Source organism: Cucurbita pepo, unplaced genomic scaffold (assembly GCF_002806865.2).
Source record: "Cucurbita pepo subsp. pepo cultivar mu-cu-16 unplaced genomic scaffold, ASM280686v2 Cp4.1_scaffold000352, whole genome shotgun sequence".
Taxonomy (NCBI): Eukaryota; Viridiplantae; Streptophyta; class Magnoliopsida; order Cucurbitales; family Cucurbitaceae; genus Cucurbita; species Cucurbita pepo.
Genome location: NW_019646590.1, coordinates 21,699 through 33,814, shown reverse-complemented (window position 1 = coordinate 33,814; position 12,116 = coordinate 21,699). Strand labels below are relative to the sequence as shown.

Here is a 12,116-nt window from a genome sequence, read left to right as displayed (position 1 = left end):
AAAAAAAAAAAAAAAAAAAAAAAAAAAAAAAAAAAAAAAAAAAAAAAAAAAAATCATAAAGGAAAGGGAATGGACTCTCCTAAATTCCCCTTCTACGTAAACACAATACATGATGCAAGAAAAATTTGAAGTAAAAATCATAGACAATAGAGAGCAATAGATTCCGCAGACCCTCACACTCTTTTTCCAACCAAAAATTACTTGGAACAGCGGACTCCCCAAAACACAAGACAGTCTCACCGACCAATCAAATTCCATTCCTCTACTGCTGCTTGCATTCCGGAGGCCTCTCCCCCTGCTGCTGACCATCACCCCCAGCTGCTGCTCCTCTTCCACCCTTCTGTACAGACCAAACAGATTTACAACAATAATATGTTACATAAATGCACATTCAAACATGTTCATGGAATGGAATATGGAATATGGAATATGGAATGGAAGGTACCTTGTTCCCAGCTGACAACTGCTATCACCGCAATACAAGCCAAATCCAATCAAAGATGAAAAAGATTGTCAATTCCAACTTCTAAATGGAGAACAATATGCATAGAAACAGGCCAATCCGAATTAAAAAAGAATTGGCATACCTTTTTCCTGGACTTCCCTTGATCTTCATCCTCGTCTTCGTCATCATCCTCCTCATCATCCTCCTCATCATCCTCATCCTCCTCATCATCGTCATTGTCGTCGTCATCATCATCGTTGTCCATGTCCTCAAAATCCTCATCTTGAATAGCCTCCCCTGTAAACCATGAGACAGCATGGGGGATGATCTTGTCTCGAATGGTTGACCTACAGACAGAATTAAAAAAAAAAAAGATTTCAAAATCTGCACAACTCTTCAGATCCATTCAAACAATAACACAGTCTCGTGTTTGAGACAATTTTATTTCACAAAAATTCAACATATATAGCACATTACCCATTAACATACGAAGTGGCAAAAGATTAAGCATGTCTATAACTCACCCAATATCGTAATCTTGCTCCATCTGATTTTGAAGCTCCTCAGCCTGATGAAACAGAGTAGAAATAAGAGAACAGAAAAATCAAGGCATATACTAGTGATATTTTTCACTCTGTAGGGGTAATAAACCTACGGTATCCTCATCAATATCTTCATCATCATCGGGCACTTGAGGTGGACTAAAAAAGTTGAAAAAACTTTCACAGTTTTCAGTCTTAGTGATTGGCTTGGCATTCTTTGATCCCTTCTTCGGCTTCTTCTTAAGTAGTTTCTGAGTCAGGCATTTTCCTGGATACCATTCAATCTCGGTTCTGCCAACAATATTATCATTTTCAGTGAAAGTGTAACTAAGTACTTCTGCGTATGCCATCTCACACTATATAGCAAAAATAAAATGAATATCAAACACAGATGAGGCTGAATGAAATTACCCAATTGCTTTCTCAAGAATTGGCTCATCTTCGTCAATCATGTGATATGTCTTCGACAAGACAGAATTTTTAAAGAAGGGATTAGTGTCAAAAAAGAAGTCAATCTTGAACCCTTTGGGATTGTCTATTCTACACCACTTGACATCTTTCAAGTATTTGAGAGCTCCTTCGTCACGTTCAGTAATCTAAAATAAAACATGTGAGAGATTAAGATACACAGTGATGTAACGAGTTAGTCAAACAATTCTCCAAACACGTGAAAACAAAACACAAACCTCTTCAGCTAATACTTCATTATTCTTCATTGCAGAAAGCCAAAAATCGGGTACTCCTTTTTCTGAAAAGGTAAACAATACTTAATACAAGCAATTTAAATCGTATATTAAACGAATGTCCCAAGTGACGATATAGAATTACCTGCTGCTTCTTTATCCTCTTCTTGTCCAGCGGCAGATTCTTTGGCAACTCCTTCAGCTTCAACAACACCATTAACAATATCGAATCGCTGCAAAGACATAGGAATGAATCAACGACTAAACAAGACGTGCAATATTGTGACGGCTAGTATGAAAATATCCACACCTGAGAGTACAGTGGCTGATACAATTTCTGGTATTTGGCCTCGAGCGCCAACCTTTCTTCAAAAAATTTTGCCTCTAATTCGTCATGTTGGCTCTGTTGAACGAGATGGTTTAATAAATACTTCCAAAATAAATAAAACAACTCGTGGAATTCTCCAAGTCGATAACAAGCAATCACAAAAACAGCAGAAGAATGAAACCAAAAAGACCTAATAGTGAATATCAAACGGATGAGAATATAAACTTGCCTGTATCTCTCTTAGCGCCTCAACGCGCTTGCGAACAACAGGTGATAAGTTCTCGAGGACATCAGAGTGCTGCCCAGCGAGGCTCTGTATCTTACTCTGCACGGCACAGAAACCCCAATTAAAATCAACCACCACTAAAACCAACCCCCAGAAAATTCCATCCAACTATTGTTATAATCTAAACAAGTATGCAAACAGGGCCATTCAAATGCGCAAACCAAAACAATTAGAGAGTGTGGAAGAGTATATTCCTGATTCTAGTGGCATCCCACTACAATCAGACGATAAAAAAAGAATAAGAGAATCAATTGACGTACCTTGAGAGCGTTGACGAGGCCTGCTCGATCCTCCTCATTGAGAGCTTCAAAATCAAAAACCAAAAACCCCTCGAAATCAATTCGTGAAAAAGAACGAGCAATGGAACATCGACAAAGAAAAAGAGGAAGAATTTGAATACCAGAACCGAGATCCGAGACGTTGAAGTTGTCCTTGTTGTTGCTCATTGAGAATCTCAGGAAACAGCTGCGGAGCGAAGGGGGAAAAAAGGGAGGAAGCGAAGGTGGAAACCTAAAACCCTAGATTGAATACGAGCGAGGAAAAAGGATTGAAAAGGGCCACCTAAACGTGGCCGACCTTTAATATCCCGTCGCACACTTGTTCGATACCTAACGCTCATTCCCATTTATTTCAATTTATAAGGAAACGCCCCCAGCGGCGCCGAATTTAGGGGAAACAATAATTTAATTAATTTTAAATTAAATCGTCGGAATTGGGCTTCGTTACGAATTGGGCTGGGCTCCCTCGGCGTTCGGCCCATGTATTTTAATTATGATTTAGACATTTTATTATTGCGACAAAATTAAATATTTAAAATAATAAGTCCGATTAATTTCAATAATATTCAAAATAGGAATATATAAATAATTAATTATTTCCAAGATTTTATTGGCCCAAATCCAAAGCAGCCCGGCCCAATTATGATATGAAGCCCAATAAAAGTTCGAGGCCCATTTGTTGTTCCGGGCAGGCACAGAGGTGTGACCGAAATGGAGGGAAAACCCCCGCCCGGAGAGAGCGAGGGAACCAAAAAAAAAAAAATAATAATAAATAAAATCAGAACCCTAAAAAAACCCTAAAAAACATCAGAGCTCAGTGCATGTTCTTAAATGGCCACCGTGTTTTCTTCTTCTTCTTCTTCTTGTTCCTCGTCTCTCTATTTTATTTTCATGCTTGCTCGTGCATATGCCTTCTAGCAGCTTTTCTTGTTCGTCAGTTGCTGTTGATTCAAGTTAGTTCTTCTATTTGTTTAGTTTGAAGTTGCTCTCTCTGTTCTGCTGCGGAAGTTTTGAAGAGGTTTAATGGCGAGACTCATTCGAAATGCGTCTTTTGTTGGGCGCTGTCTGTTTCAGCACGAGGTTTCAATCACTTACTCTGTTAAAACTTCTTCGTTTCTTTGTAGAGCTCTTGGTGGTGTATGCTTTTGATTATTTTAACTACTTATTGTATAGACTGAGCCTTCTTAAACAAGGATGGAATACTGATGAGATATTTGTGGCTACTTTCGGTTTTATGTCGTTTGGATTTTGACTAGACGATTGAATTTCTGCTTGCTTCCCTTGCAGCGGTACAGGATAGGCATATTGGGAACGTCTACTCAATTATGTAGTTTTTCTACCAGAGGTGTGAAACATTGGTTTTGATTACATTATATGCGAAATGATGATGTATAGTTTCATGGTTTTGAAGAACTTGAAATTTTTTAGACTGTTTTGTATGAAATCAACGTTTATTCTTTCATTCACGACCTCTTAGAGAACGTAGAGATGAATTCGCGATCGAGCTAAACTCCATTGGCACGAAAATAATGCTGATTCAGCTTGCATATATATATATTCAATGTATTGCGTTCATTACAATATATCTCAAATGTAAATATTGTATGAATCTGAAGGTAAAAGAAAGTCGAAGTCATCAGATGGGAGTGATTCTTGTGAAGAAAATTTGTCTAAGAAAGAGCTGGCCTTACAACAAGCCTTGGATCAGATAACTTCCACGTTTGGAAAGGGGTCTATCATGTGGCTTGGCCGTTCTGTATCATCTAGAGATGTGCCTGTGGTTCCCACAGGTTCGTTCGCATTGGATATGGCTCTAGGAATTGGTGGCCTTCCGAAGGTATTTTACACTTCTTTAGGATGACTTTGTAAGGTTCAAACATTTTCTTAATCACATACTTTTGAATTGTTATATCTTTTATTTTAGAAGCCTATATGAAGTTCCTTTCCTTGATCATCATGTTTCATGTTTGTGATATATAGGGTCGCGTAATCGAGATTTATGGTCCAGAGGCATCCGGAAAGACAACTCTTGCTCTGCATGTAATTGCTGAATCCCAGAAGCAAGGAGGTACTGTTTAAATGATAAGTGAATGCGATCATTCATTCTATATGTGAGGAAATGAATGAGCACATTCACTCCCACTCTGTTTTATTCTTACTACTGGCTTCCACTTGTATTTGTAGTTCATTTGGATAATTTGGCTGGTTATGTTGGAAAAAGCTCCCAAAACAAATGGGCAGGAATATCGTAAAATATGGTTTAGAAAGCCTGTTAGTTGGGTTGAGGCGCACAGCATGACTTTGCCCTTATAGAAGTCGTGCCCCCACTTGCATTGAGTTTCTGGACACTCCACTCCCATGAGACGACTCCCTTCTAGAAAGCTTGTGTGCAACTAGGCTCTCTTGCAAATCCCCATTTACTTGTCTGCTCAAAGGAAGAAAAATTCTCAGTACTCTTTGTAATCCTCTCTGACATAAATACTCACTGCCCATTATGAAGAGAATATCAATTAAAACCCTTTAAACAAGCCATAAAGTTCTGGAATTTCTTCTCAAAGGAAGGATCAATTAAATGACTCGCCCTTTCTTTATTTTATAAAACAAACTTTCTAAATCCTATTTTACTGGGTAATATATATGTTTATACTTGTTTGTTGTTGTTATGTTTACCATATTCCTGCCCATTTGTTTTGCAAACAATCTTAGAGCAGACATGGTTAGGAATACTGTTAGTATTTTTTGATGTTATGGCCTCTACTGATGAGTCTAAATATAATCCATTCAACCTGAAAATTTTGTTGGACAAAATTTCAAATGTTGGCAACAACGGATGGAACTTTGGCTCACTACTCTAGGTCTTTATTCTATTATTTCTGTTTATGAAAAAGGGAAAGAAAAGGTCTATGAAACTTCTAGAGCTAGTGATTGTGACCCAATCATGACTACTAAGACTACTGCTGAAATTTTTTTCTTAGAAAATGATATTTTGTGCCATAGAAATATCTATAAAATTTTGTTCAACTAAAAGTTCTACAGAATTTTGGATAGCTTTAGATAAGAAGTATGGTTAGAAGAATTAAGCTTTAGAACATGTGGTTGATAAATGGATTGACCTCAAAATGGTTGATGAGAAGTCTTTATATTAGACCATTTTCATATAACTCATGCTAAAACTGCATATATATATTTTTTTTCATCCTTTGAAAATTCGTTTATGCTTTTTATTTAAAAAAATAAAATAAAAGACTTGTTTGGAGGTGAAAATTTCGAAGTATAACTGTATCGGACATAAACATAATGCTGGAGTAATTTGTTTTGGTGTTTTTGATGCAGGTTACTGTGTCTTTGTTGATGCGGAGCATGCTCTTGATCCATCCCTTGCTCGGGCTATTGGAGTGAACACTGAGAATCTGCTCCTATCTCAACCTGACTGTGGTGAACAAGCTCTTAGTCTCGTGGATACCATAATCCGAAGCGGTTCAGTTGATGTTGTTGTTGTTGACAGCGTGAGTATGATGCAAACTCTTTTAAAGAAGACAGTTGGGGAAATTCATTGTTTTTATATGTTTTATGTTCTTTTTTCTTTTCCTTTTTTGGATAGGAAACAGTAACAATTTCGTTGTTCATGATTGTCTCTATGGCAGGTAGCTGCTCTTGTGCCTAAAGGTGAACTCGATGGTGAAATGGGTGATGCCCACATGGCAATGCAAGCTAGACTCATGAGCCAAGCACTTCGCAAATTGTGTCATTCTTTATCCTTATCACAGACTGTCTTGATCTTTATTAATCAGGTCTTATTTCATTTCTCAATTGTCTCAGTAATATACTGCAATTTCTCACATTGTTATGGCATCACAGTCTCTCAGTATTGCGCTTATTATATGCATGCTTCTCTAGGTAAGGTCAAAGCTGTCCACTTTTGGATTTGGTGGTGGTCCAACTGAAGTTACCTGTGGTGGCAATGCCTTGAAGTTTTATGCCTCAGTACGACTGAACATTAGAAGGATAGGTTTTGCCAAGAATGGTGAAGAGGTACAAACATTATCATGACTCTAAAGGTGATTTCTCAATGGTTGGTTGATTTCTCGTCGTATTTTGATTACAGATAGTGGGAAGCGAAGTTCAAGTAAAAGTGGTGAAGAATAAGCTCGCTCCTCCATTTCGGACTGCTCAATTCGAACTCGAGTTTGGAAAGGGTATATGTAAAGAGGCAGAGATTATGAATCTGGGGTTGAAATACAAATTCATATCCAGGGCAGGTGCATATTATAGCTTTAACGGTCGAGGTTTCCGAGGCAAAGATGCCTTGAAAACCTTTTTGTCAGAGAATGAAGATGTTAGGGAAGATCTAGTCACGAAACTTCGAGACAAAATACACGATGAGCAAAGAGGTAAGTCACCGAACAGAGACGAAACGGATGAAGAAAGTATCCAAGAAGATATTATCACTTCACCCACTTCTACAGATGAAGACGCAGTTACTGCAGTAGAAGTATGAATGTCGAACATTTTTCATCCTCATTATCCTGGATGTATTCCTCCTCTCCTTGCCAATGCTATCAGAGTTTGACCAGGCACGACGTTTTGGGTCTCGACGAGATATAATCCTTTAGTTTCTGCCTTTGTCGTTCCAGTGAAGGAAGATGATGCCCTTATAAATATCATCAGCCATTTTCGTCACAGAGGAAATGTAGAAAATGGAGATTTTAGGACCTCAGAATGGCCAGTTTATGGTTGCTCATCCGAAGCTCCAATGCCTCTTTGTATTGCAACATGATGACTATTTGCAAATCAACTTCTGTTATTTGCTCTCTAATCACATCTTATCTGATTGCTCTTCTCAGGAAATATTTTAACCCGTTGAGCTGAGTTTAGGTTGTTCGTGTTACTCGTTCTTACTCCTTTTGAAGCCTTCTTTCGATTTATAGCATATAAATCTCGATTTGATGTAAGAACGGTGGCTTGTGTTGTACACGTAAAATAATTCATTTTCATATATAGAGACAAGAATAATACTCAACATATTTTATACTTTAAAATTTTATACCACCTATGTTACACGGGTGAGGGATTGAAAATTTTGTGTCCGGGAGAAAGAATAAGTTTAGGGTCAAACTTGATCTTTCTTTGTCGGAAAGTTGGCCATTTGGAACCAAAATGGTGGATCCATTGTGTTTGTGTGTTGTAATGAGGAAGATATTGTTTGATTTGAATGTCTGATTTCGTGCAAAATTCTATTATCTCTTCGTTTTGTTCGTCAAACAACTTCCGTTCATCAAACCCACTTGAATGCAAAAACCCTATCGTGTAGAACACTTCTTCTTCTGGAATCACTGTCGAGTTTCTATCATCCCATCTGCATATTACATAAGCTAAATGTTATTAATTACTGTCGAGTTTCTGTCGAGAAGAACATGAACGTTTCGTATGAGCTTACTTTGATCGGTTCATTGGATATATCAGCACTGGTCCTTTGGTTATGTTTCGTTTTAATACTATGTCTTTGAAGACACCTGAGTCGAAATCCAAGATACGGGATTTTGGTACAAACAAATTTAGCCATGGATGAGAAACGTCCCACAATCCCTTAGATTGAAGCTTCAATTCTCCAGTTCTAACCCTATTTAGAAACTCAACATACGTTACATCTTTCTCGAACTTGAACCCGCTCTCATAATCTAACCCTGCTAGTAATACTTCAAGCTCCTACAAACACAACATCAAAATAAACAAGCGTTACTACACGGAATCATGTGTTTATGGCACGTATTTAATACAATCAAAATTGATCGTGAACACGTAGTTGAGGAGTACCTTATCTACGGTAGACAGAGTATGATGATCATAATATTTAGCAACTTCAAGGCAATAGACCACAGAGTATTGATTAACGAAGGAGATAATTCTGGGATGATCAGACGGTGGAAAGAAGGAAGAGCGCCAACTATCCGGTGAGCCATGATGCAGCAGAACCAAACCCTCCAAGTAATCGAGTGCGCTCGCTTGTTTCCTTCCATTTAATGAGATCAAACGTTCTTGGTCTTTGGTAAATGCGGAAAAGTTACTGTACAACATTCTTACCCATTTAACCTACAAGTAATTAAATTCCAAAAAATAAATATTTAATTTTCACATATAATAATCACGATAAATTAGCAGTCAAATTAATTCCGGATTTGTCTGTACTGCAGATACGACGCCGTTTCGGTGGTTGGAGGTGACAGAAACACTCCCAAACAAAGACAAGGATATGTAGGGTTCTTTGGAAGCTTTCATTGGACAATTTTCTCCCCAGCTATTTTCATTTTTTTTATTTAATAATTTTAGTAATTAATTTCTTTTTTTTTCTTTTTTTCACATTAGTTGCACGAGAGCTCTGACCTTATGATCAAAGATTATTACGAAATAGCCCGATGAAAATAGAAGTTACCCTATTTGGAGCTGGTTCCAAAGCGATTCTCGCCCGAGCAATAATTCCAAATTGACCTAAACCACCGAGAACGGCATGAAAAAGCTCAGAATTCTTTTTGGCAGAGCAAGTCACCATATTCCCTTTCCCTGAAAATATATTAATTATTATTTTTTAAAAAAATAGAGTTTCAAAATTAATTCCATGCACGCAATGCAACCAATAATATTTTTTAAAAAAAATTAAAATATTTAAAATTAGGTTTCAAAGTAAGGGAGAAAAATGTGTCCACTCAATATACATTCTCTAACAACCAAACTTGTCCTTTCATAATATATTATAATATAATATTATCAACAAAATAAAATATTTAATTTAATAATTCAATTATGTAATCCCTAAAGTTCTAAAATTTTAATTTTAATTTTATAAATTATTTTTCGTACCAGTAACGACATCCATCTCCACCACATTGCTGACCTGCGGACCGTACCGGAAACTCTGCCCGCTGATCCCGCCGTTTGATAACGTTCCCCCGACTGTGATGTACAAATAATCCGTCCACGAAACTGGCGTCACCCCATACGCCAGCGTGGCATTCAGCACGTCGATCCACAGCTGCTCCCCACCGACATCGGCGTATAATTCGCCAGTCCAGCGGCGGGCGAAGACGGCAATCCCAGCGGTTTTCCGATTCCGCCGCAGTGCCGACATGTCGATAACGACGCCGTTTTTGGCCATTGCTTGGCCTCGTACGGAGTGGCCTTGTCCTCTAGCGGCTATTGGAAAAGGGATGGGATTGTTGTAGGCGTAGGATATTAAGTGAACGACGTCGTTTATCGAGGAGGGTTGAAGAACTGCGGCGGGGGCTTCCTTAACCATATTCCCGTAATCCGATGCTGCCAAGTTCAAAGCTTCGGGATCGTGACGGAGCTTGTTTGGTTGCTGGTGTAATCCTGTCCATGGCTTGGATTTGTTTATTCCGGATTTCAAACAGCTTAGGAAAAAGGTGAGTATGAAATAAGCTGGAAGGGGATGATTCTCTGTCATTTTTCTCATTCTCAATGATTTTCAGAGCAAACAAGAAGGGAAGAGATGGTTCTGTGGGTTTGTTGGTAACAAAGTCGAATATTTATAGGGATTTTCCATGAATTTTTTCAACTCAGACATCCACATCCAAACAAAACATTCTTTATAAGACTGTGAAAACCTCTCACTCCCAGACACGTTTTAAAAATCTAGAGGGGAACCCGAAAGTGAAAGTCCAAAAAGGATAAGATTTGCTAGTGGTGCGTTTAGAACGTTACAAATGGTATAAGAGTCGAGGCACAGGTCGAATTAGGGCTAGACCCTCCATAGTAGACACGTTTTAAAATCGTGAGGATCGCGAGACTGATGACAATACGTAATGGGCCAAAGTGGACAATATATGCTAGTGGTGAGCTTGGACTGTTACAAATGATATCAGAATTAGACACCAGAAGGAGGTTGAGCCCCGAAGGGGTTTGGACACGAGGCGGTGTGCAAACAACGACGTTGGGCCCCAAAGTTAGGGGGGTCCCACGTCAATTGTAGACAAGAGAAACGACTGTCAACGAGGACGTTGGGCCCTGAAGAATGGTGGATTATAAGATCCCACATCGCTTAGAGAGGGAAAGAAGCCTACCTTATAAGGGTGTAGAAAGGGACGACCATATGCATTTTAAAAGCCTAGAGGGGATACCCGAAAGGAAAAGCTCAAAGAGAATAATATCAAAAAGAAAAACCCGAATAAAAATGGCGGAGAGAATAAAATAAATAATATAAACGGAAATTAAATAAATTGATATGATAGTAGTATAGAGATTAAATGAAAAATGTTGGAGGAAACAAACATATAATAAGATGGTAATGTTGAGTACTATGGTACGTACGAAAGCTGCATACCAAAATGTACTAGAATAGACATACTTCAATGTATTAATTCATGCATTTTTGGACATGTTTCAGACACGTCAAATCAATAATTTTCCCTTTTTTATTTTATTTTATTTTATTTTTCCTTTATTGATTATTAATTATTTCCCCTATCTTCTCCTTAGGACGACCATACCGCTGTCCTTATTTTTCATGTACCTTAGATTTTGTACATTAATCTATCCCGACAAGACACCCTTGCTTTTATCACTATATCGCCATTTAATTATTTATTTTTGTATTTAAATTTACCGCTTCAATAGCGAAATTCACAAAAGATTGACAGGATCATCCCGAACCTACCTACCCATATGATATTTTGGATTAAGGAGTGACTTAACTTTGTTTCGTTGTTATGAAGCTAAGTCCCGATTAGCTTTTAATAAATAAATAAATAAGTAATTTAAAAATAAATAAATAAGTAAATTGAGAAATTATTTTTTAAAATATATTTTAGAAATGGGGTTTGATGGGTAGCTCTATAATTTTTGTTCCAAAGAGAGGACAAAATTATATGAATAAACAAGATCTATAGGTCAAAGATTATTTGTTGAATTATGGGTAAGTGGCCAATTTATTAAAATTTTAAATTAAATACATTTTTTTTAAATATTAATTAAACCCTATATTATATATATTTTTTATAATTTTTTTCCAGCAATTTATTGGTTATTTTTGTGATATTAAAAATGTAATCTTTAAGATTCATGTTAATAATGGTCCCGTCTTTCAATTATTTTGGATATATATTTATATTATATGGTTACATATGGTATCAACAACTAAATTAAATTATTTTCTACACCATCGATCGTACGGTTCGATCTTCAAGTATTTAAATTATTTTATACACCACCAACTCTATATGTTTAGAATTATTTAAATCTGACATAATTTATCTTGTTTGTAGAGTAATTCGAAACAGTTTCTCAAAATAATAATAATAATAAATAAATAAATAAATAAATAAAAACAATATTATGGTAAGAGAATCTTGTATTGCATTATTTGATTGGAGAGAGAAGAGTTATTTGTTTGTGAGAAACCGAAATCTTTATGACAAAGCCGAAGCCACTGCCAGCCTGCAACACCATCACGTGGTCCAATAACCCACCCCAATATTTTGTCATTTCATTATTATTATTATTATTATTATTATTATTATTTAACAACTTTCTTTCTTTTAAAA

The 12,116-nt window shown here is 37.0% G+C and overlaps 3 protein-coding genes across 3 annotated transcripts; 1 reads left to right on the top strand and 2 right to left on the bottom strand.

Annotated features, from left to right (window-relative positions):
- Nucleotides 1–8: 8 nt before the first annotated feature.
- On the bottom strand, nt 9–2,896 carry LOC111785059 (nucleosome assembly protein 1;2-like). Its single transcript, XM_023665537.1, has 12 exons — nt 2,685–2,896; nt 2,545–2,588; nt 2,228–2,323; nt 1,981–2,073; nt 1,816–1,903; nt 1,674–1,735; nt 1,399–1,583; nt 1,101–1,278; nt 970–1,013; nt 588–792; nt 446–463; nt 9–340 (listed from the first exon to the last, which is right to left on the bottom strand). Exons 1-12 carry the CDS (start codon nt 2,728–2,730, stop codon nt 263–265), a joined length of 1,137 nt encoding a protein of 378 aa, XP_023521305.1. The 5' UTR covers nt 2,731–2,896; the 3' UTR covers nt 9–262.
- Nucleotides 2,897–3,340: 444 nt separating this feature from the next.
- On the top strand, nt 3,341–7,410 carry LOC111785058 (DNA repair protein recA homolog 3, mitochondrial-like). Its single transcript, XM_023665536.1, has 8 exons — nt 3,341–3,642; nt 3,850–3,907; nt 4,179–4,399; nt 4,543–4,630; nt 5,896–6,068; nt 6,207–6,353; nt 6,460–6,594; nt 6,668–7,410. Exons 1-8 carry the CDS (start codon nt 3,586–3,588, stop codon nt 7,058–7,060), a joined length of 1,272 nt encoding a protein of 423 aa, XP_023521304.1. The 5' UTR covers nt 3,341–3,585; the 3' UTR covers nt 7,061–7,410.
- A 207-nt stretch (nt 7,411–7,617) lies between these two features.
- On the bottom strand, nt 7,618–10,021 carry LOC111785053 (cytokinin dehydrogenase 3-like). Its single transcript, XM_023665532.1, has 5 exons — nt 9,418–10,021; nt 8,993–9,120; nt 8,377–8,652; nt 8,000–8,268; nt 7,618–7,918 (listed from the first exon to the last, which is right to left on the bottom strand). The coding sequence occupies exons 1-5, from the start codon at nt 10,019–10,021 to the stop codon at nt 7,618–7,620; spliced, it is 1,578 nt and encodes a 525-aa protein (XP_023521300.1).
- Between the last annotated feature and the right edge of the window lie 2,095 nt (nt 10,022–12,116).